This window comes from Dysidea avara, chromosome 11 (assembly GCF_963678975.1).
Source record: "Dysidea avara chromosome 11, odDysAvar1.4, whole genome shotgun sequence".
Classification (NCBI taxonomy): domain Eukaryota; kingdom Metazoa; phylum Porifera; class Demospongiae; order Dictyoceratida; family Dysideidae; genus Dysidea; species Dysidea avara.
In genome coordinates this window covers 15,128,944-15,153,200 of record NC_089282.1, presented here as the reverse complement: position 1 = coordinate 15,153,200, position 24,257 = coordinate 15,128,944, and the positions used below count along the sequence as shown (strand labels likewise).

General features: G+C 37.7%; 3 protein-coding genes across 4 annotated transcripts; 1 reads left to right on the top strand and 2 right to left on the bottom strand.

The window, feature by feature from the left end:
- Window positions 1-353: 353 nt before the first annotated feature.
- Window positions 354-11,159, bottom strand: LOC136238520 (major facilitator superfamily domain-containing protein 8-like). The gene is made up of 11 exons (XM_066029060.1): window positions 10,790-11,159; window positions 5,412-5,509; window positions 5,258-5,301; window positions 4,882-5,122; window positions 4,711-4,824; window positions 4,426-4,659; window positions 4,254-4,374; window positions 3,905-4,039; window positions 3,385-3,488; window positions 1,114-1,319; window positions 354-811 (listed from the first exon to the last, which is right to left on the bottom strand). Exons 1-11 carry the CDS (start codon window positions 11,053-11,055, stop codon window positions 515-517), a joined length of 1,860 nt encoding a protein of 619 aa, XP_065885132.1. The 5' UTR covers window positions 11,056-11,159; the 3' UTR covers window positions 354-514.
- LOC136238525 (E3 ubiquitin ligase Rnf121-like) lies at window positions 10,847-13,364 on the top strand. Its single transcript, XM_066029069.1, has 8 exons — window positions 10,847-11,269; window positions 11,334-11,392; window positions 11,440-11,581; window positions 11,634-11,788; window positions 12,500-12,728; window positions 12,776-12,906; window positions 13,034-13,135; window positions 13,190-13,364. Exons 1-8 carry the CDS (start codon window positions 11,213-11,215, stop codon window positions 13,308-13,310), a joined length of 996 nt encoding a protein of 331 aa, XP_065885141.1. The 5' UTR covers window positions 10,847-11,212; the 3' UTR covers window positions 13,311-13,364.
- Window positions 13,222-24,213, bottom strand: LOC136238518 (eukaryotic translation initiation factor 5B-like). 2 transcript variants are annotated; one of them, XM_066029056.1, is made up of 36 exons: window positions 23,948-24,213; window positions 23,767-23,892; window positions 20,711-20,771; window positions 20,603-20,655; window positions 20,432-20,489; window positions 20,320-20,381; window positions 20,194-20,269; window positions 20,076-20,137; window positions 19,759-19,831; window positions 19,660-19,712; window positions 19,531-19,603; window positions 19,428-19,480; window positions 19,244-19,378; window positions 19,049-19,139; window positions 18,573-18,867; window positions 18,188-18,477; window positions 18,091-18,138; window positions 17,935-18,037; window positions 17,664-17,873; window positions 17,426-17,493; window positions 17,012-17,099; window positions 16,457-16,659; window positions 16,160-16,267; window positions 15,992-16,102; window positions 15,843-15,910; window positions 15,639-15,780; window positions 15,456-15,587; window positions 15,220-15,402; window positions 14,999-15,160; window positions 14,816-14,947; window positions 14,633-14,764; window positions 14,498-14,574; window positions 14,290-14,422; window positions 13,926-14,096; window positions 13,554-13,715; window positions 13,222-13,496 (listed from the first exon to the last, which is right to left on the bottom strand). In XM_066029056.1, exons 1-36 carry the CDS (start codon window positions 23,995-23,997, stop codon window positions 13,389-13,391), a joined length of 4,152 nt encoding a protein of 1,383 aa, XP_065885128.1. In that variant the 5' UTR covers window positions 23,998-24,213; the 3' UTR covers window positions 13,222-13,388. The 2 variants fall into 2 exon arrangements, with proteins under 2 accessions (XP_065885128.1, XP_065885129.1); XM_066029057.1 differs by having other exon boundaries at window positions 18,188-18,474.
- Between the last annotated feature and the right edge of the window lie 44 nt (window positions 24,214-24,257).

Below are 24,257 nucleotides of genomic sequence, written 5' to 3'. Positions count from 1 at the left end.
TAGTATTTATATCAGAATATTGTATATCGGCAGCATGTAAGTTTACAATAGCAAAGTTAACGAAAGTCTATAATATGCTACATGCCAATGCGTACTGTCAGACAAAGAGCTTCAAAATTGGGATACAACAATGGCAACTTGAGAATTAAGCTTTCAGTAATAGCAGGTGTTATGACATTGTATAAGCTCGACTTTTGGTGGATCTACATGTTAAGGTATATAAACTCTCCATACATGTAGGACACAGAACTCATGGCACAGAACAACTTTTCTACTTTTGATAAATTTTTATGCTCAATCTTGCACACTATATAGTAAGCCACACTTGATATAAACACAACACACACAAAATATAAGAAGGAAAATGACATAGTCTTTTTTATATCTTTAGTTTCTCCAGTTTGGTATTGGAGGGCATGCACACAAGGTAAAGCCTATATAAACAATATTATACTCATGTATACATATTTGTTCATTGTTACCACACAATATATTTACACAATATATTAAATTTCTATGAATGACTATCGGTACTGGCAATGTAGCCTTTGTCTGAGTTGATACTGCCACAAGTGTTTGCATAATCAGAGTTAACAGGAATGTATCTATTCATCAACTTCTGTTCATATACAGAATAAGGTACTAGTCTGGTATAGAATGCTATAGTAGTGATCACACCAAGTAATACTACTCCAATACAAATGAGAAATGTGACCCTGGGACCTTCCTCATGATAGACTTTGGCAAGTATTGATGGTCCAAGGATACGTCCTAAACATCCTGCTGCTGATAAGAATCCTATCATCAAACCCTACAAGCAATGAAAATATGGTAACATTAACATGAAATGCAGAGGGTTAACCATGTGCCCTTGTACATCAAGAAAGGCTTCATTGAAGATACTATACAGCTATATACAATAGGAAAAAAAACAAAAAATGACAAAAAAAAAACAGGAAGCTTAAGGCTGTCTATATAGTTATATACTATTATTAACTCTTGGTTATATTTATACACCAGAAAACTCATAACTACTCATGAACACAGTAAACCTATTGCCTATAGCCCTGCCATGTTTATATAGCACTACACTACAAACACACACACACACACCTGAGGCCACGGTCCCAGTATTTTAGTGACAATGGTTTGACAAATTAAACTGCTTGTACAGTATCCAGCAGCAAACACAACCAGTCCTATCACATACTGAGAAAGGTAAATCTTTGGAACATGAAGACACCAGGATTGGTCACGAAAATCACATCCTTGTTCAGTATGATTCCCATCAAGGGGATAACCAGAAGAGTTGTTTATTACTAAACAGTAAATTGTTCGTGCACGTACATAAAACACAAATTTAACATCAAGACACACAGCATTATGTTGTGCAGCCGAAAATCCAGTGTGCCACACCAGTGTGTTTATTGACAGGAAGAACAACAATGCGATTTTCAAGCATGTGTAGCTATTTAAAGTATACAATACCAAAAGATGTTTATAGTGTACACAATCAAACAAGATCAGTTCTATTATGTACTTGAGCTCAATAATAAAAAATTCTGAATCTTGTTTATCCCCGATAGTCACTGATGTAAGTACTACCATATTAGGGGTAATTATACATTGTAAACAAGCTACATGTGTAACACTAGAGCCACGAGCTGTAAACCATGCCAATGGTAGGATGCCTACTTTGTCAAAGACTAATACACCATGGTTACCATGCCACTCACAAAAGCCACCAAACAAAGTAAACATATTATTCCATTGCCTTGAAACTTAGCCCACATAACGGGGAGGGGCTTAAAAGCAAATCTTGGTACTAAGTTCAGTTTGAATATGCCGCGAAGTTATTAACAATTATACATGAAGAATATGTTGTCATGCCTACAGGGTAAACCGCTTATGGGAAGAAACTGAAAATCAGTACATGGATAGGATAACAACAAAACCTCAAACTTTTTGTAGTTTGGAAGAAATCGAGCAGCTAAAGACCATGAAATATCTCAACTACTCTTGTAAGTATACAAGCGTAATTCAGATGGTCCAGGTGCAGTCATGGATTTTTATCTCCTTTCTGCAACTTTTCATACAGTACAAACATACTTAATACAAACAGGGATTACTATGGACTGGATTTTAGCAGGTTGCCTGGGAGACATGGTAAGTAGTCACTTTTTTACTAGCAAAACTTGATTCACATGATTGTTAAACACACTGCTGCTTTGTGTGTTGCATCTTCCATTTTATTGATTGTACTTGTTAAAGCTTTATGGCACAACCGCTGATGGTTTGTAGGACACTCGGTCCTATAGTGTAGAAACGTCTTTCAGTGGTATAGAAGAATTGGATCGTACATGTGACAAGTGGCCATGTGCACGATCGAGATACTCTAATAGTACAGTCAGCAACATAAAAGTAAAGCTGAAATGAATATCAAATTTAGTATTTGAATAGTACGAGTGAATAATTTGAATAGTTTGAATATGTTATTGCTTGAATTTATGAAACTTTCTCTATTATAAATTCCATGGTAGTATTCCACTACAATTACATTTCAACACTGAAATAAATGAAAATATAATTACAAATAAATTAATTACAAATAAAATTGAAAATATCAAAATATACTGCAGTTGCTTTGTATTTGAATACTTACACAAACGAGGGAATATCCGAGTGAATCGAATGTTTGTTCCAGCTTTAGTAGAGAGTTCAGATATGTTACAAGTAAAGCTGTGTGATACCACCTTATGTTTACGTATCACGGTACCATACTTATAGGGTATCACAATATTATACTTTAGGTATCAATACTACACACGGCATTGCCTACATGAGATAACCAAATAAGTGCACATATTTTCATAGTTTAGTACATGGAGATGAAAATTTTATAGGATCCTATGAAAAAAGTTTGCAATTGAAAATGTGACCAAACATCATCAACTATCTAGTTATATTACAAAATCCATTCCTATGATACCATTCTTGGAGTAGAGAGTATAGCTACTTGGTATGATAGTATTGCATAGCTCTAGTTACAAGTCACCCTGTAGAGAGTTCAGCCACATTACAAGTTGCACATAAAGAGTTCAGCTACAAACAAGTTGCCTGCAGAGAGTCAGTTAATTCGTTTGAACAAGTTTCCCTGTAGAGAGTTCAGCTACGTTACAAGTCACTCTGTAGAAAGTTCAGCTACACTACAAGCTTTTTCCCAGGCTGCTCTCTACAAGGTGATTTATTTGACAAACAGAAATTAGTTGAACTCTTCCCAGTACAGAGTTCATGATGAGATACAAACAAAGTCACTCTGTACCCCACAACCTCTTTTATACCTTGGGGCTGTTTTTGTGAATTAGATACAATGTATTTCCCTACCTACAATCTCAACATCAGGATGATCAGGTCCATATGGTATCCAAATGACTAATCCAATTATGATGACCAACAATCCTCCCAGTAGAACTAAACGTTCTTGTATCCTAAATATGCCAATAGAAAGAGTAATAAATGTGTTACAGTGAAACCTCACTAAAATGGATACACAATGTCAAATGTATTCTGTGCCATAGTTAGGGGTGGACTGATTATTTGATTTGCTAAAATATTGGCCACTGGTTCAGGAAATTTTACCACATTGGTGTTCAGTACAGAACAGTACGACAACCAATAGTATTACCGATATTTACATAACTGTTTTAGTTGTGCAAATATCAGATCATCAATCGGACATTGGAATACTTTGATGACACTAATATCAGGTGTTGGTATGTAAATGCCAAAACCTACACCTCTAGGTTTAATATTGTCAAATGATTGGCACAAACATTCCCGGCACATTTTGGAGTCAGTCTCCCTCTATTTACATAGTAGCACTAGTGTAGTGCAATATTCTCACTGTTTAGCAAGATATCTAGCTCCAATGACAACAAAAACACAACTGACTGCATTAGCTGCAAATATGATGTTCACATACAACACAGCATCTTTGTTGCTCCACGCATACTCGTCTTGGGCTAAAGGTGACAACAATCTGTGGAGAAACAATACATTAACAACTATGTGGGCTGCTAATACTCCAATAGAACATTTGCACATTGAAATATTGATGGAAAGAAAATTAGCTTTGATAAATTGAATGTAGCCAAAAATTCACCTTACTGAGGTTAATTTCCTGTCATACTGTAATATACTACACAAAGAGTCATTGGGGCTACTGACACACACACACACACACACACACATACGTTTCTCCCAAAGCAAACACTCCAAAAATGATAAAATACAAAAAGATAGATACAAATGCAGCAATTCTATCATATCGCCTCATGTTGGTCTCAATCTCCTTTGTCTTTTCCATCAGAAATTCTACACAAACACAATATGACTAATACACAACTTAAATGACAGTCCATTTACTTTTAAATGTTTTCTTCTCATCGTCTGGAGTACAACAAAATATTCTCTTGAGTGGGATGATTGTTTTTGTTTTGTGTATATCAAATTCTTTGAAGAAGAAGACAATTAAACTGATATTTATAAGTGACAATAAAATCCCTAGAAAGCCAGGACCAGTGTACAAGTTAAAGTATAGGTTAACAGCATCCCACTCGAAGCTGTCTTCTCCCAGTGGTTGGAACAGTAGAACTAAACCTGAGTAAATGATATAATATTAGATGGATGTGTCTAATTCATTGTTCATACCAGGTCCAAGAATAAAACCCAGGGCTTGCATAGCAGCCAGAAATGACATCACTGTAATTCGCTCCTCTTCCAGAGAAGCAGTTGTACAGTATGACCTTATTATAGTAATGTCAGCTAAGAAAATGTACAAGTAAAATAATGGATGTAAACACCCTTTTGGTATTTTCTTACCAGCTCCTATGCCGGCTATAAATCTGGCTACTAAAAGAATCCACTGTTGATTATCATCAAAGGCCTCGGCAAACACATATAACAAGTTGCCACATATGAAAAACACCAAGCACACAATCCAGGGCTCTGTGATGGGTCGATAGTTTGACCATATTCCAAAAAATGGTGCAAAGATTAGCTGGCCTAGACTGAACGCACCAATGATAAGTCCGAGGAAAGACTTGGAAGCAGAACGATCAATCTGTAAAAACAACAATGTGCTGTGATTATGTTTTGTTGATCCAGCCACAATTATACCGACAATAGCTATTGTAAAATCTTTGGTAACTAAGTCCATACACAAAATCAATACATGGTTGAAGGTATCCTAACATACCTTTTCATAGTATGGCCATATTGATCCAAAGATCATTGAAAACCCTGTAAAGTTAAGTAGATACTTAAGTATCTCACACTGTGACTGTGGCATGCACTAAAATACATACTACTGTCATGTAACACTAAGAGTTAAACCTTGATAACACACTTACCAATGGAGCTGACTAGCATACTGAAGATGACAATCGCTAAAGAAGAGTACCGCAAAAATCTTTGTCTCTTAGTCTCCAACATCTTAGGATCTATAAGCCTGTAAGGTAGTATAACTCACACAAACATACATGGCCACACAAGGGAAAAAATGCAAAGCCTTTGATGGTTGTGAGCACTTGTGTATGTGTAAAGAACTAGCAGACATATTTTTATGAACAAAATAAAATGTAAATACTAACACGAACACACACACACACACACACACACACACACACACACACACACACACACACACACACACACACACACACACACACACACACACACACACACACACCAGGGATGTGCTTATTTTTTGAAATGAAAAGTGGTGGCTTCAAGAGACAGGGATAAATCCAGAATTGTAGGATAAAATGTTTAGTACCTTACTTGTGTAAATCAGATGCAAATAAAGTATTGGTCGGTAAGTAGCTATTTTGTTTGAGTGCTGGTTAGTGCCGGCCATTGCTGACCACTGTGGGTACTAGTGATGTGCGATATGTGATATATATCGAAAAATCGTGATAAAAATTTTTATATTGTGATATGATATAAAATCTTTATATCGTGATACAAGTCTAGGTATAGATTTTAGCTATAATTAGAGAAAATGTACCCAAGATGTAATTGTACACTGTACTTTTTTTTTGATAAAAGAGCTTGCAATGTTGTATGCTAGTCATGTACCATGTTGTATTGTACTTCTAGTACATCACTGCTACAAGCGTTATCAGTGTAAATACACAAGCTGAGTGATGAGTTGTATATCGTGATATATATATCGTATCGTGATATGTTGTGTGCAATAATCGTGATAGGCTATATCGCATACCACTAGTGGGTACATCCAACACACACACACACGCACACAGCCACTGCAAAAGGTCTTTCAAAAAAGTCTTTGACTACCCAGTGAACCAGCACTGGTACACCTGTGTTCCACTAGTACAATGAATGGGTACAGGCAAATCCTCTTGGACTAGTAACACAAGAGACTATAACAAGTCTCACAGGTAAAAATGTAGGCACCCAAAGCCCCACCTGGACCTTCAACTGTCATGTTGGCATTTGCTTCCCCAGTTAATACCAGGTACCCATTGATGACACAGCTGGGTGAGCTGCTTCCCCAGTTAAAACCAGGTCCCCATTTAAACAGCTGACCAGGTCCCCATTTAAGCAGCTGGGTACTCTGGAATAATGCTTTTGCTCAAGGAAACAACAACAACAGCAATTGGGACAAAATTGAGCAACACACACACACGCACACACACACAATTCTTTCACAATATAGCGTAGTCTGTTATTTAATGGACACCTTCGTATTGTGGGCAGCCTCTACATCCTGTAACAACTTTAACAGGCTGTAGGATCAGGAGTCCTACAGACCTTCAGCACTTGTGCTGTAAAGTCTTAATAAATAAATAAAATACATAGGATTTGATAATGCAAGGGGTAACTAGCATGTGTTTTATTAGAGCAATCGAATGGAACTGTGTATATGCTGCATGACAGGAAATTTTGATGTAAGGAATAGTTGACAAATCCATACTTCGTCAGTTTTGAAAATTAAATGTCAACAAAAATCAAGAAATCCACTTACTATTAACTGATTCGCCAACTTTTTCTTGTCAGAATTTCTTGTCATACAGTATATAAATGAATGGGCTTGCCGAACAATTTCACTAATCTGAACACTTCTGTGCGCAGATTTTTGGAATGGAGGTTCCATGTAACTAGGTTATAAGTTAATAACAATAGCTGCTGTTAAAACCACCAGTTTTATAGTGCAAAATGAAAGGCATGACAAGTCTTAGACATGGTTTTAATATGTACTTTAAAATTGAGATTGAAATAACCAAGAGTACACAAACACTTGATTATGCACATACAAAACAGTAACAAATAGTTTAATAAATAAAAAAAACAATCTAATACTACTTAAGACATTATTTCACTTTTGAAAGTGGCATTGGTTTGGGACCTGTTTGTTTAATAAACGTTGTACATAATGGGGGGTATCTGCTGAAGAAGCAGTTTCTTTACTAAACAGCTTTCAAAGATGATAGTGAACTGATTGTTCTATTAGAGTAGTTGAGTATTGCCAGATTTTTTTTATTGGAGTATTTTATTGACTGTCAAAAGTCAGGCCAGTTCTTGTTGAACAAGAGTAAAAATTGATCAAAGCTTGATCCCACAGTAAAGCTTGACTTTTAGGGGTTTTAAGTTTCTAATGGTCAACTTGTTACTGACATACTAGCTTGAAACACAAACTATTCAATCTTCAGAATTGTAAAACAATACTTGTCCACATCAAAATATACAAGTACACGAAAAAATTTGGAATTTTCAACTAGAGTAGGGACCATATAGCACATTGATAAAAAGTACTGAAACAAGGTAGGTGGAGTAGTCCATGATATTAAATCATAGTAAAACAATAAGAAGTGTTACATCCCTACTGTGCTCGAGATACCATAATGGAAATGCACAGAAGGGACATAACACTTGTTATTGTTTTACAGTGATTTAATATCATGGACTACTCCACCTTGTTTCAGTACTTTTTATCGATGTGCTATATGGTCCCTACTCTAGTTGAAAATTCCAAATTTTTTCGTATACTTGTTTGTTAACTTTTTTTTGTACATAATTTTATTATGACTGGTGAACCCACGCATACAGCATCTGAAATGGTGCAGCGTGCCCCACCCCTTATCGTCTGAAAAGTGAATAATCCAATATGCTTCATTGTCAGCTATGTTCAACCCATTGCAGGACCAGGGCCCAGAGATTTTGAGTGGTCCGGTCAGACATGGACTGCAATGTAGACCATAGTCATGCACACTACTCAGTTTTTATTGATCTAATATGACCTGTAAATCAGAGATTACCTGCTTTAGTGTGTTACTTAACTGCATGTGCTATAAGCACACACAGCATGCTAAACTAGAAGGGTCAGGGGTATGCTCCCCCAGGGAAACTTTTGAAAACAGATACTCTGAAATGGCATCTGGAGGCTATTTTACATACAGTCTCTTCTTTTTGTTAACATCAGTAGTAATTTTGTGCTACATTACCAATCAATTGAGTTTTATACCTGACTATTATAGCTAGTAGATAATTTTATTTTCATGATGTATACAAAAATTTCTCAACGTGAAAGTTTAGCTTTAGATTGTAACTACATGTTAATGTATGACATGCATGATCAATTAGCTCAATGCAGTGTGCCATGCAGATGACTCACTGGGTAATTTTAAGACAGTTACCACAGATGTAATGGCTTAGACTATAAGCTATATTCTATACAGAATATTTTATTAGAGTAACACGATGACTGTTCTATTAGAGTATATTTTGATGACTGCTCAATTAGAGTATTTCGATCTTTTTACTAAAATGAAGTAGCTGAAAACTGAAAAGTGGTCCGGCGAATGCTGGACCGACCGGACCATGGGCTCTGGCCCTGACCCATTGCATAGCATTTCGAATCAAGAAATGTTTGTAAAGCACCTCTACAATCCACGTATACCAAAAGAAAGAAATCGTCCCACATACTCCAATTATATTAATTATTGTCTAAAAAGTGAAGTATCCATTACGTTTCACTGTCGGCTATGTTCAACCCATTACAAAGCAGTACGAATCAAGAACTGTTTGAAAAGCACCTCTGCAATCAAAATAACCAATATGAAAAATATGGATGATTTCTGTTTCAAGGGGAAGCCTTCACGTGCTACCGCCAAATCGACACCTTTCGCTGTCAGCAAAGATGAATGGGACACAAAGGAGGACACTGGCAAGTCCATGAAGAATGCATTGTACGTACTGCGGTATGCCAAAAGGCACCTCTCGGGATGAAACAACGTCGAACAGTGAAAAAATCAAGCCCATAGCCTTAGCCGTTATCGAGTTACGCCTGTCTGAAAGCATCAGTCAATCAGTTAGTAGAAAATTTCGTTAAATAAAAAAATTTAAAATTCAGTAGTAACTTGTTGAAAGTGTTTCGGGTCAATCTGAAAGCTTGTTTGGGCTTAGTTTTACCTAACCAATACTGCCTCATCATCGTCAGGGAAAATTGAGGTTGTTTTTTGGTGATGTTATTTCGTGGGCCATGCCTACTCCTTTGTGGTCCCTACTATACAGTAACTATCGTACTGTATGATTAGATTACATGGAAGCAAGTTGATATTACAGTAGGGTTTAGGAATTAATTACTCACTATACCATATTGTATAAACAATTAACAGTTTAAACAAGGTTTACTACATAAGAAATTAAACTCATGTAGCAGCAAATATGTCTAGCAGCTGCTGCGGAAAATGTCCACAGCAGCTATTAGAAATGTTACATAATATATGAGTAAGTTCTCCCAACTGTTGACACCATTTCATTAGGTGCTTGAAATCCCTTGACATATAAACTACCAGTTTGCATGATTCAATAGGACAGTATTTTCTTCAATGTCTATTTGCTCCTCGGTTATCAAATTTTATCTCATGTGAGTCAACAGAGGGGTCCATAAGTGCTTTCTCCTGGTGAATGCCCACATTATTAGTAACAGTGCAAAATTGATGCGTGGAAGTTATCAACAAGAGGTGACTCTGCATTTCACAATAAAAATTAACAGCTTGTAGAGCAGACAATTACTTTATGGAAATATTTCACTAGGTGGTATAACAGCATTACTGGATAGTCTAGTGGCTCATAGATAATTGGAAACTGGATAGTCTCATGTTAACACAATGTAACATGTTTTGAAGAATGGTCACAAGAGGAAAGTTGTCAAATGTACTAGTAGACATTTAGGCTACTTTGTCAACTTAAATTGTGGTAAACAATCTTTCAGTGGAAGTTTTTATAAATCAGACCTTGTGTGGCTAGGCTGGCAACCAAAGTGACACAATGTCATTAAGGATGTGCTGAACTGGTTAAACAAAGTTAATTGAATAGTATGTCTATAGCCATGTACAGAAAGAAACCCATCGTGAAGTACAAGCTCTATTAGGCGGCCAGGCTACTAATGTTATGCATGCTTTAACACCAGCTGCCATTGCATGATCTCACTACTACATGGAGCGTGCTCTGGTTGGCTACAGTCTCCTTTCTCACTTAAACTTAAGTGGTGGTTTGGGTCACCCAAAAACTTGCCAAGAAGCAGCACCTTGTACAGACTACGCCTTTTGCTGTCTTTTTGACAAATAAAAAAAAAGGGTTGTAACAAATGTGGTTCAGTGCCACCTTAAATACAAGCGCATGCGCTTAAAGACTTCAAACTCGAGAATCGAGTTGCAAAATCACACACCCATTTTATCACATATTTTCACTCATTACTTACCGAATAGCTACGGCGCCATATTGTCCACTGTATGATAAGCTGGATGACAAGCTGCCTTCTCGGCTCTGCTCTTTTGATGTAGACTTGTCATGAACTGACCCATTGGCAGAATTGCTGGGTTCTCCTCGAGTCGGCTCTTTTGATGTAGCCTTGTCATGGATTGACCCATTGACAGAATTGATGAGTCCTCGAGTCGGCTCGTTTGATGTAGTCATAGACTTGTTATGGACTTGCCCATTGACAGAATCGATGGTCGCAGAAGCCATCTGTAGAGTTGTTCAGGAAACGTCTCCACCTACATCTCGATTCACTGCATGAATTCACCTAGCATGATTTTACGTCATAAATTTCTAGAAGCGCTTAGATGTACATGGACATATATTTGCTTAGACGCGCTAAGTTGACGTGAGTCTACTTCACAGAATGGAAGACTCTACCGAGATCACCGTAACGAGCGATGAAACCACCGCGTCCCCAGTGGTGAGGAACAGTGAATTAAGCTGCTATAAATACGTAGCGTTATCCTAAATAATGCACACCACAGACGTCCATGGATTGGGATAACATTAACTGGAGCCAGTTCAGCGAAAAGGAGGCACACAGGTAGGTAGTATATAATCAGTGTTTAATGTCTAGCCCTTCTGCTGCAGGTTACGACATAGGATGATCGAGGAAAAGCATCGAGGTCATGAACAAATGCATGCTGAGATGATCCTTATTTTATTTGGTGCCATGTTACTGGCTCAAGTGGTACTGGTAGTGTGGAAACTACGACATAAAAAGTCTTACCATGTTAGTGTTGCTGATCGTGTAGCTGTGCTGTTTGTAATGTTGATGCTTTTAGGCAGTTACTTTATTTGGCATGTGGGTGATTCCCCCATACATTTCATTCAAGGCAGAGTTCTGGAGGATGATTTATGTGTGGACTGCTTTCTCTATCGTCACCTTGTTTGTCACATATAAGGCGACGAGAAGAAAAATATCACCTATTACACCAAGGTAAGCTGTACGTGTGTGTATATACTAGAGTTGCAGTGATACAGTGTTTAGATGCATCAATATATTGTTTCCATTGTATTACAATACAGCGGTATATCACACAATACAAAGCGGAGTGTAAACATAGGTGTTTGTTACTTTTTTTTGGAAATAACAAAACCTCTTTTCCAAAATGCTAAATAATCATTTACATAAGTGTAAAAACCAGTGTATCTACAACATACAATAATTTGATTCGTGATATTAAAATGTACATTTCATGTCCATACACCTCAATACATTGATATATCACAAAGTATATCGATATAACCTAATTTCGTATCGATATGTATTATTTCCTCAACATCGATTGTTGCATCTCTGGTATATGCTCAATTTGATACCGTATGGTCTAAATATTTCGAGATATAAATTTTCGAGGTTGACCTTTAAATTTTTCACAGATTTGCAAAACACTCCTAAAATGTATTTGACTATATGGAAGTCTAAATATTTCAAGGGTAAAATTTTCACTGGTAACCCCAAAAACCATGAAATTTCCCCCCTCAGCTATACGGTAATCTAGTATAACATTCATGATAGTTCTATGACATAGAAGTATTGATGTAACTTCATGGTAGCCATAACATTTTCTGTCCATACATTACACAGTAGTTGTATATAGAATGTACTTTAACCTTTAGTCATAGTGTGAATGTTATACCATTACAGGATGGTATATCGCTGGTTCCTATTCATCCACCAAATCACTTATATTGTTGGGGTCATAGGATATGTCATCATGGTGTTACTACTGTCTGGTCTGGTATATGCCTTCCCCAGTGTGGCTGAGTATATTATAGAGTTAAGTGCATCATTGATATTTTATGGAATGTACTTTGGTGTGCTTGGACGAGATTTCTCCGAGCTGTGCATTGACCACATGGCAGCTTCAATGAAGGTAGTGACTTTCTGATACACAACCGAATTTATTTGTTAATGTTTTAGTATACTACTGGGGCTGCAAAGGGTCGACTGCCAGATACTGAGCTGATTGGGAATGTGTGTGCTGTCTGTGAGTGTGAGATTGTCACAGACGGTGGCTCAGAGCGGACATTCAGATTAACCTGTGATCATCTGTATCCTTGAAATTGAATGTGTAATAATTTTGTAAACAAGTTTTTGGGAAACGTTTTAGGGCCTACTTTATTTTGCAATGAAATATGTATTTCTAAACTGGGTTATTTTCCTTAATTATCCCTTAAGATTTCATGAGTTCTGTATTCGTGGTTGGTGCATAGTTGGCAAGAAGCAGACTTGTCCTTACTGTAATGAAAAAGTTGATCTCAAAAGAATGTTTACTAATCCGTAAGTTGTAAACTTCCTTTGATACTAGTACCTGTGACTTTTTTGTCTCCCTAGTTGGGAGAGACCTCACATGCTATTTGGTCAACTTCTAGATTTCATAAGATATTTCATAGTTTGGTTACCAATAATATTTACTTTAGTACAAGGTATCTATTATGTTCTAGAACTCAAATAATAGTATATTTGTATAAATTATATTAGAAAATTTAATAATTATGCAGTATAAATTAAGTGTTGAAAAGTGCACTATAGTTTAATACACTCCAAGTAATTTCTTAAGCTCAATCATTAGGTGCCAGTCTGTCTTCTGTAAATCTTCCCTGAAATAGTTTTTCACAGCATCGATTGATTCTCGGCTTATCTATAACAAAATAGATTGATGATGGGAAGACACGGATATTATTTTGTTTTCTCTTACCTTGCTAACTAACAGGTCTGTGTGATCAAAGTGTCGCCCGTACAGTTTGGGAGCATCACCAGAGACTGATTCAATCTTCACAGCAACCTCTTGACCTTTGTATGCTACCTCTACTGATTTGTGGTTAGCTTCAACACTGGTAATAACCCCAAGTTCTATTCCCTAGAGATATAGTTTATTAAATTTCCAACCCTTGCTCAAATTAAAATAATTGTAGATTCCAACAACTACAAAATTTCATGCTAGGTTTAAAATATGGTGCTGCACTATACAACATTTTATCACTTTGTAAAAGTGTTGTTGCAACTAAACAGGCTTGTTCTTAAACCACATTGAAATACAAGCGGATACATTCTTTCTAAGACAACGTACTCCTTTGCTTGGCACAACTATGGGTGTTCCAGTCTTCACCATTCCACCCTCCACTGTCACTCCAACAACAATTGGGTCACGAGCATTGAAGACACAATCTGGTAGAATACGAAGTTTACAGGGGAACACAGCAATGTGCTTGTATTCTTCTCTCTTCCTGTCCTTTAACTCCTATAGAATGACCATTACAGAAATTGCCACATTGTGACTATACAGCTTTTAAAAATATATATATGACCTCAAGTTAACATAGCACAGGATAAAAGGACATGCAATCTCTAAACATAGAAAATACAAAAAAATGTAGCTGCTTTCTGGTCACAGATGTACCACATTAGAGAAATAATATTATTGTACTCTTGACCTGTCTGTGTTTCATGAAGTTATCAAACAGATGGTAGATGATATCAGCAGTGAAGATACGAACACCAACATTGTCAGCCATTTCCTGTGCTTCTCTTTCCACACGAACATCAAATGCTAAAATAACGGCCCACCTAATGCATCATGAGAGAACAAGCACACAATGACAAGAGCTGAAATTTTTGGCATTGACAACTTTGGGCACTTACTGGCTGTCTCTATCCAACTGTACAGAACATTTCATCACATCTTTCTTGTGTACTGGACCAATGCTGACACCACTGTACTGTAAGATGCAATGGTTTAGCCCCACCCACTATTTATCTCTTGCATGCAATTCTTACAGGTATCTTTGAGTCTTTAAGGAAACCAAGTAAGGCTTCCAGTGAGCCGAGTGTGGAAGCCTGCACATACACACCCCTCTCCTGTGTCTGTATGGCACTGAGTACATCCTTCATCTGCTTAGCTGCTTCTTCCTATTTAGAGCACACTTGGTAATACAGGTTTATATGTGTGTTATATGCTACTTTAAGTATGTCTACTTCATCTGGTTTCTCTGCCACGAAAACAGGAAATCCAGCAAGTGACTTTTCTAAATCTTTAGCTGTCACTTTGACACCTTGAGCAGCCGGCACTAACTTGTGAGTCACGTAAGCATTCTGAGTGGATTATAAGTCAGCTCATGTCTAATACAAAAATAGCTAGCTCACTTTTACTCGTAGTTCTTTGAGGGGCTGGGGCATGAGCAGGGCTCTAATTTGAGTGACCAGGGGCCCCTCTGATCCACTCAATACAATAGTGTCACCCTCTCTTAGTATCCCATTACGTAAGATAACATCAACTGTAGTACCCAATCCAGCTATAGCCTTGACCTGTATATTGTACAGTATAGTGACACACTACACTACACACATACAGACACAACACACACCTCTAATAAAATACACTCCAGTTCCTCAGAGAACAATAGTGAACTAATCAATACTCTCTGACTGTATGTGACCAACAGAGCTATCAGGTCTCCCATCCCATCCCCACTAATGGCTGAAGTTGGCACTAGTGGAATATACTCCTTGAAGTTAACCTTCTCCCAAAATAATGCAGCATTCACACCCTGTAGGATAGTGTGTATGTGATAATCAGTTGATAATAGTAAACCTGTCTTACCTGTTCAGCTAGTTCAGTAATGACATGTTTTGTGCGCTCTTCAAATTCATCTTTTGTGTTCTGCTTCTGTTTCTTGATGCACTCGCGCACACCAAAGTTTGGATATCTACGCCAGTCAAACAGTCGATCAATCTAAATCAATGTCAATAATACCACCACCGTCAAAGAACTTTACTTCTCTACCTTGTTCAAAGCAACAACAAAGGGAACCTTCTTCTTCAACAATAAGTTTAGTGACTCAATGGTCTGTGGTTCAAGCCCGTGCATCAGATCCACTACAAGGATGGCTAAGTCACACATTGAAGAGCCTCGATTACGCAAGTTACTGTAAGAGATGAGCAAAAGAATTGTAGCTGAGCCAATTGGATTGAGGGGTTTGCTGCTCACCTGAATGACTCGTGGCCTGGAGTGTCAATAATCAGCAACCCAGGAAGCCTGATTTCTGTCTTGGAAAACTATACCAAGAGAATAACATTTGAATGCATGAATGAATGTATATGGTACAATAAAAACCATGCACGTGTGCCCTCACACACCTCTTTAAGAAACTTTGTTTGCTCCCTAATAGCACTATCTGGCACAAAAGTTGCTCCAATTTGCTGTGTTATCCCACCAGCCTCTCCATCCTGAACATTACTGTGTCTGATCTGTAAACATCATCAACAAGAGGCCATGATCAACTCACACAACAAGCTATAACAAACCTTGTCCAATATCTTAGTCTTCCCAGTATCAACATGACCCAGTACACATACAACGGGTGAGCGTATTGCTTCTTCACTACGAGCAGCATCCCGATCTGCTCTACGTTTCTAAACAACCAATGCAAGGGCAGTGTGTATACATAGACAATATAAGAGGCCCTTATACATGTATTTACTCATATGAAAGCGTTCTTTTATTATTCATCAAGGGTATAATTACCCTGTAAGTTTAAATGTAAACACACTTTTGCTTTACGCAAAATATGACAGCATTAAAACAATGTATTTACTACTTACTGCAATTCTTCTAATCACTTTCTGTCGGGCTAGTTCAGCTGGAGTCAAGTCACTGTCCTCTTCTTCTTCACTGCTACTACTGCTGGAAATACTCTCCTCTTCTTCTTCACTGCCTTCATCGTCTTCCTCTGACAAGTCTGCTTCTTCTTCAAGAGCTGCTGCTGCTGCACTAGCAGCATTTGCGTCACTCTTAATCACTGGCTCTGTTGAACATGTACACACAATCCATCAATTATCCTACTGTTGCATACAACATAATACACCTATACAACTGGGTAACCATTGATGATTGATCACATACAAAACTGTCTTGCTTTTGTACATAGCTTAACAAATTTCTCTGTCTTACAAATAAAAATTCCCAACTTGGGTTGGCATAACATACACAGATAACATTGTTAAAGAGTTTCAGTTTTGGGATGGCAACAGTTTCATATAACAGTGCCATGTGCACACACAGTGAAACTTATAGTGCTAAACACACACACACACACACACACACACGTTACACACACACACACACACGTTACACACACACACACACACGTTACACACCATCCACTACTTCATCCATAGGTTCGTCACTGTCTTTATCATCTTCCTCCTCCTCCTCATCATCCCAGTTATCTTTAACACTGTTCTTCTGAAAGTGAAGGAAAACATATTAAAACAAACACAAGTGTACTTAAAATATGAAACATACTAGAACCAAACAACGAACAATGCAGGACAAAAAGAGTATATGCACATTAGGATAGGAAAATGGCGCAAGCAAGTAGCATACAATGGAACCTCTACAGAACAAACACATTTTATACCCCAGTACTGTATACCCATTTTTCTAGAGGTTCCCTTTCAGATGCATTAAGCCAGACCTGTTTGTCCCAAAATTTTTTTTGTTCTTATAAATGGAGGCCTTTTCTATTGTGAGCGTGGGAGAGTCCTTTCAGAGCGTAGCCAAACACTAACCTCTTCTTCAGAATCAGCAGCATCCCAGTTGTCAGGGACCGCATCATTGTCCTCAGGAACACCACCCCCTAACAATGTACATACATGTTTACAAACACCACAGACACAAGCAGATGCCTACATTACATACACATACAGCGGAACCTCTTAACAAACTCTCCGAATTAAGGACAATTCTGGGTCCCAAAAATGTCCGTAATAGGGAGGTTCCACTGTATACCAATGATAGGTTCCTCACCAGTGGCACCTTCTGGGATTGAATTAGTTTCTCTTTTATTATTTAACTGTTGAGTGGTTCCTGTTGCCGTCTCAACAACTGGCATCTCCTCTTCATTAGTATGGCTGCTAGTATCTTTCTTCTGCTTGCCCCTGAATCTTGTGCCATACTTCACTGGCTTCTTCACACCATCACCATCTTGTGTGTGCCGAGCAGGAACCGTGATAGCTCCTATTATAAGTAGAGGGAGTACATGTGTCACTTGCACACATACCATACAATTCATCCCTACCTTGCTTTAGAAGCACTTCAAGTTGTGCTTCCATTTTCATTTTCTTTTCCTTCTCTGCCTTGGTAAGCAGTTTTCCTTCCTTTTTCAATCTTTCTCTCCGTTCCTGTAACCAGCCACACCCACATCAAGTCTGCAAACAGTCACACACATAATTACCTTCTCCTTTTGACGCTTCTTTTCCTTACGCTCTTGCTCAAGCCGCACCTGTAAAAAATAAATTAAATCATCTACCAAAAGATTTATATACACTTACTTTCTCTAGTCTTTTTTGTTCTGCCTCCTCTTCAGCTTTCTGTTTGGCAAGTTCTTCCTCTTCTCTTTTCTTCTGTTCTAGTCTCAACAATTCAAGGTTTTCTTTCATTCTCTTGATGGCTGATGCAGCTGGTTTCTTTGTCTTTGTGGCTGCTGCTGATTTATCTGCCTCCTCCTTCGCTGTTTTCTTTTTTTTCTTCTTTTTCTTTTTGTCATCTTTAGCATTAGCATCATCTTCTACATCATCATCATCATCATCTTTGTTCACAACAGTATCTTCTGTTGTATCTGCTATACAGGACAGACAGTAACATACTGCAGTGTAGCCCAGTGTATCAAAACACTATGTGATTGTGTGTACAAAAGGACACATACCACACACTTACCAGTCGCAGCATCTTTTGAAGGTTCTGTTACAGTTACGTCAGCTTCCTCCACTGTTTCATCCTGAGTCTCAGTAACACCTTGTTGTTGGGCCTTGAGCTTTTCTTTAGCTTTAGCAGCCTCTTTCTTTTTCTTCTCTTTCTCTCTCTCCTTTTTTTCAGCTCTCTTCTGAGCCGCTGTACGTAATGTGCTAGCCTCTTGTTTCTCACCATCATCTGTAGCAGTCGGCATCCCACCATCACCTTGCTTCACTTCCTCCTCAGTTTGAGCAACTTCTTTATCATCAGAGGGCTTTGTCTAGATACAGCAGAGAAAAGCATTAACTAGGCCAGGTCTCTACTCAGCAACAAGTTGCATTGATACTTGAGTAGTTTATGACTCTAATAAACATGCAGTCCACTGATGACATTGTCAATACTCTGATCACTTCATGCTGAGCATTTGTACAAGCTACATCATAATTTATATTCTTCCTTACATCTACTGGTTTTGCTGGTTTGTCTTGAACAGGAGCCGGAGCATTTGGATCAAGTCGTAATTGTTCTAACTCAGCACTGATGTCATCTTCCCTAAATCATTGAAGAACGATCACAGTACATAACAGTATTACAACCACTATCATTGAACACATCTATGTATAACTATACAATGACTTCACAAATCTGATACTTACAATTCATCTTGCTGCTGTTGCTTCTTTTTCTTCTTCCCTTTCTTACCACCAGCAGCAATAGCTGTATCTTTGGTCTCTTCTTGTTTGTCTACTTGACTGGCAACAATAATGGACTCATCTGTTAGCTCATCCTCCCTACAAGATATCTTGAAATATTGTCACTTTGTGAAGTGTAAACAAGTACCACTCAAGATCGGCAAATCCCTTTTTGGATTTCTTTCCCTTCTTACCAGCAGGCTGAAAGGTATACATGTATATATACTGGGCTATTAAACTGATAAACATACTGGTTTTTCTGGTTCTATTGTGTCCCCTTTGGTATCATCTTGTTTGTCTGTGTCGTCTTTTAATTCATCTTCCCTTGATTAGGAGCAACATCTTTTGCATTTGAATGGGTTTAGTAATACAGTACATACCAGTCAAAATCAGCAAATCCCTTTTTGGATTTCTTTCCCTTTTTACCAGCAGGCTGAAAGGTATACATGCATACTGGGCTATTAGACTGATAAACATACTGGTTTTTCTGGTTCCATTGTGTCCCCTTTAGTATCTTCTTGTATGTCTGAGTCATCTTTTAATTCATCTTCCCTGCACAAAAATATACATGTGTGATGTGTTGGATTTATATAACTACCGTATAATTATGTACAAATTTTTGAGGGACGTAATTTTCACAGATTTCATGGTTGCTTAGCTGTCCATGTATCAAGACTAGCCCTGTGCTTAAATAACAGAAAAAGGAGTGATCCACCAAAAAGTGAAAATCCTGAAATTCATCAATCCGTGAAAATTACATACCTCAAATTTTTGTACGTATTAAAATAGTATTTACCAGTCAATATCGGCAAATCCCTTCTTAGATTTCTTTCCTTTCTTACCAGCAGGTGCAGACAACTGAAAGAAAATAATTACCTTGATCACATGTTAGCCTACGTAGCTGATAAACATACTGATTTTTCAGGTTCCATTGCGTCCCCTTTAGTATCTTCTTCCTGTTTGTCTACATCGTCTTTTAATTCATCTTCCCTGCTCAAATAAATATATACATGAGTGATGTGTTGGAATTAACCATTTACCAGTCAATATCAGCAAATCCCTTCTTAGATTTCTTTCCTTTTTTACCACCAGGCACTGATAGCTGGAAAATACAAAAATAACATTTATAAGAATACAAACTACTAGACATACAGGCTTCTCAGCTTCCAATAAATTGTCCTTTAACCCCTCATCTTCTAATTCACCTTCCCTGTAACAAAGACCAAACATCCTTCATTAGACAACTGTTATTTAAATTGTAGGCCAGTTGTATTAAACCAGAACTAACTGTTAGTTGGTGTGTACACGGATATACTAACATACCAACTATCCAAAACTATCTTCTTTCCTTTCTTCCCTCCAGCTGCAGCAGCAGCCTATAAACAAATTATCATATAAATAATTGATATGTAATATAAACACATAACAAACAGGTTTCTCAGTCTCGGTTGTGTCCACTTGTTCATCATCTTTGTCTTCCAACTCATCCTCCCTGTAAAGTAAGTTATGTAATGTCACTTGTAACTAGACACCTATTAACAAGTATCACTAACACAAACTGATATTAGTGGTGTGGTGTTGATGAATGGAGATTTGAGAGGAAGCACAGTTAGTAAAGAACACTATATTTTGAACAAGACACTAATTTCTTCTATGGCCATGAGTTAATAGTTATAACGCAGCAAGAGTAGTTATTGACCAGTTGGGGGCTGAGGATATTCTACAATTGCTATGATATAAGTAAGTTTGTAAAATATTTGCAGATACTATGTACATTATCAGTAAATTGCTGTAATTGCGGTTTTACAATAGACTTACGTACAAGTAATGTCAACATTTTTCCAGTGGACCAAGGGGACTAAGAAGTCTTGACACTTCTGCCTTCCAAATCTTCTAATCGATTTGAAGGCGATCATTGATTTGGATGAAAGAGAGTTAGGGCATGTGAAACAGACAGAAAAGCTTTCGGTTTTGGTCTTCAAATTTGCAAAGATGAACCAGAAATGAAACAGTTTGGATGCTGTGCCATTTTGGTACTACTCCAGGCAAGGCTCCAGGTGCTGAGGTTTACAAGAGAATACGGTGTGCGGGTTGTGCACGGGCAATGTTTCATTATGCAGTTCACATGCCCCCCGGAACGAAATACCTTCAGTCTTTGAGCTTAATACTGGTGGCAGTAAACAACAGGGTGGTTGAAATAAAAGTAATTTACAATAATTTTTTTCAATTGCGGTCAAAAGAAGAATATGTAAACTAACAAAAGGTGTTAATATCACAGAAAGAGTGGCAGAATAAAGGAATTAAAGTTGACTTGGTAGTAACTGCTGGGGTCACTGCAGACCTGATCCTGGTAAGTTCTTTGTAACTGTGAATGCTTTTGCATGGTGACTTATTCATACTTGTTAATCTCCTTCTCGCTTTATAAAGCAAACCATTTGAGATTATGATAAGTACTTGTACACTCTAGACGGTTTTCAGGAACATATCCTGACTCAGATGATCATAGCAACCATAACAGGTAGCACTGGCCACGGACAAATAAAGCATTACTCCTCTAATGAGCTGATATCAACTCTGAGTACTATAGAAGAGAGTACTGTACCTGGAGTCCCAGGACAGCATGAAAGTAGAAGATCATGATTTATACTGAAGGGTGTCCCTGATGTAGTTGTGTTTACATTAGAAAACAAACAAAGGAAAATTTTGCTGTCTGTATTGTGAAGGAAAGTCGGTGGATGATGCCAAGATAGGTGCAAGTGGAGAGGGACAATTGATACTGGCCATGATGACTGGCTTTGTGGCAGCTGGTGGATCTCACCTTGTCTATGGTGTACTACTTTCACCACTAAAGGTGTGTATGTGATCTGGAAGGATAAAAACTGTGTGCAGATACAGCACCTGTTTCATACTTCACGACCAGTACTTACAACTGAACCACACAGATCACGATACCCGGTGAGAGAACGAAGACCCCACAAAGACTTAATGACTATATATCCGACACTGATTTAATTTTACAGGACGAGACGTCCTCTTGAAGGAGGGGGATAATGTAACATACTTGGTATAGCAGTATGTATATTTTTATATTATTTGTATCTTTGATGTATTGTAATGAATAGGTTAGTAATCAACACACACTTATAAGTTTACACACAGGCCATGCTTAGCAACCCACTTGCATAGCAAGTGGGTCGATTTTGTTACTGATCAAGATAACACTAATCACATTGCCAGTTAATGTTTATCTTACGAGTAATTTAAAAAGTGTGTAAACGTAGAGGTTAAATGCTAAAGTACCACCACCCACAATACCTATTGTTCCAGCAACTGATACAACATCAGATACATCTTCAATCTGAGCAGCAGTGAAGTCTTCCAAGTTTCCATGGTAACACAAGCAAAAGTGGTTTCCGTTGATTCTGTAATCAACGAAGTTCTGAAAGTCTGTTACAAGGCCTAAAAATATGCAAACTATAAGTTATACTACTAAAGCTAGATGTATCACTGAAGATGAATTTAGTACATAGTAAGAAAAAAGCTGAGAAAGAACAAAAAGTAAACTGGAAGACAAGAACGCTGAAAAGCAAAAAATGGCATTAGTTGATAAGGAAGACCAGGAACAGAGAACGAAGACTGGACGTAAAAAGGCTAGAGAAAATGCAACTTGTACTCAAGAAAAAGAATTGAAAGAAGGAAGTCTCTACAGCAACCTTTGCAAGATCAATCACAAAACGTGATGAAGTTTGTAGGTTGATACTTCTTGTGCAGTTATTACATGACAGACCATAACCTGATGAGTTTTCTAAAGCTGGCAGTTTGGCATTGCGTTTTTCTTAAATTGCAGCTGTTGTTGACCTTTACATCGTTAAATGCTTCTGAAGTGTCTTAAAATTACAATCACTCAATAGTGTCTGCATATGACAAGCTGCAACTGACCTAAGTGGCCTGCAGTGATGGTTGAGATGGACAAAACAGTTTGCTACTACATGTCTGTATCTTCTTGTTTAGCAACCTTAGAAATGAACCTGGCAGTAACGGTGTAACACATTATATAGGACTTTAAGGGAAGTTAGGCAAAAGGCCCCAAACAGGCCACAGTAAATCACTCCATCAGTGAGTGGCATGATTCAGAGCATAGCACAGTTTCTATTACAAAATTTCCTGTCTGTGATGCCAAAGAATTGAACCTCTACCTGTTCCTGTAAGCTATGTTTTCTATAGTATTTAATGATGTGGTTAAATGTTAAGTCTGTGGATATTATTGCTCGTTGCCCAATTATTGAAGTTGTCATAATGTAACTCGACTGTAAAACAAGTCTATTGATTGGCATGTGGCTGGTGCTTTCAATTGTTATACTAGAAGTGATATAAGAGTGTTGCAGGAAGTTATACAATGATGCAAGACTTATATTAAGGGCAAACTGTTGTCTGATGTCATTTTGGGGTGAATTATTGTACATTTCTAATTAAATATCACCACCTACCAATTATCTGCAATTTTCTTTTTCTTCGTTTTTCCCTTCTTCCCGGCATCTGGCAATGGTGGCTTCGGGTTATCTCCGGTCACATCCGTGTTATCCAACATTGACGAAACAACTCCGTCATCTTTCCTATTATTACGGTTCTAGTATCAAAAAAGAACAGTAGTAGCTGCTCTTTCCTTACCATTCATCATCAGCATTCCCTCCTTGTTTCTTTCCTTTCTTCTTCCCCATCTTTCTTGGTGTTTTCTTGACAATAATATATTTTGGTCTGATATTCTCACATCGATACTGTCTACAAACGCTCTCATTACAAAACTAAACTAATACAAAAGATGTGCTTCCGACGTTCAGTCGCTCTCTTAACCGACGAAAGGAAATGCCACAATACCAGCACAGCGAATAAAAACTGCTCGAGTGTTGCAACACAGCTGGCAACCTCGCGGCAATCTTATCCACGAAAAATTATTTACGCGCGAGCGCCCAAATTTAAC

What these genes read in the sequence shown, in the direction of transcription:
- LOC136238520 (XM_066029060.1), bottom strand. Translation starts at nt 11,055, where the DNA reads ATGGCTTCTGCGACCATCGATTCTGTCAATGGGCAAGTCCATAACAAG. An exon ending in TATGGCGCCGTAGCTATTCG is followed by an intron (nt 5,510 to 10,789) that starts GTAAGTAATGAG and finishes ACTACCTTACAG; the next exon opens with GCTTATAGATCCTAAGATGT. An exon ending in GTGTTTGCTTTGGGAGAAAC is followed by an intron (nt 4,040 to 4,253) that starts GTATGTGTGTGT and finishes GTTTCTCCACAG; the next exon opens with ATTGTTGTCACCTTTAGCCC.
- LOC136238525 (XM_066029069.1), top strand. Translation starts at nt 11,213, where the DNA reads ATGGAAGACTCTACCGAGATCACCGTAACGAGCGATGAAACCACCGCG. An exon ending in ACATGGCAGCTTCAATGAAG is followed by an intron (nt 12,729 to 12,775) that starts GTAGTGACTTTC and finishes TTAATGTTTTAG; the next exon opens with TATACTACTGGGGCTGCAAA. An exon ending in AAAAGAATGTTTACTAATCC is followed by an intron (nt 13,136 to 13,189) that starts GTAAGTTGTAAA and finishes TTGTCTCCCTAG; the next exon opens with TTGGGAGAGACCTCACATGC.
- LOC136238518 (XM_066029056.1), bottom strand. Translation starts at nt 23,997, where the DNA reads ATGGGGAAGAAGAAAGGAAAGAAACAAGGAGGGAATGCTGATGATGAA. An exon ending in CAATGGAACCAGAAAAACCA is followed by an intron (nt 19,713 to 19,758) that starts GTATGTTTATCA and finishes TATACCTTTCAG; the next exon opens with CCTGCTGGTAAAAAGGGAAA. An exon ending in AAACAAAGTTTCTTAAAGAG is followed by an intron (nt 15,911 to 15,991) that starts GTGTGTGAGGGC and finishes CTCTTGGTATAG; the next exon opens with TTTTCCAAGACAGAAATCAG.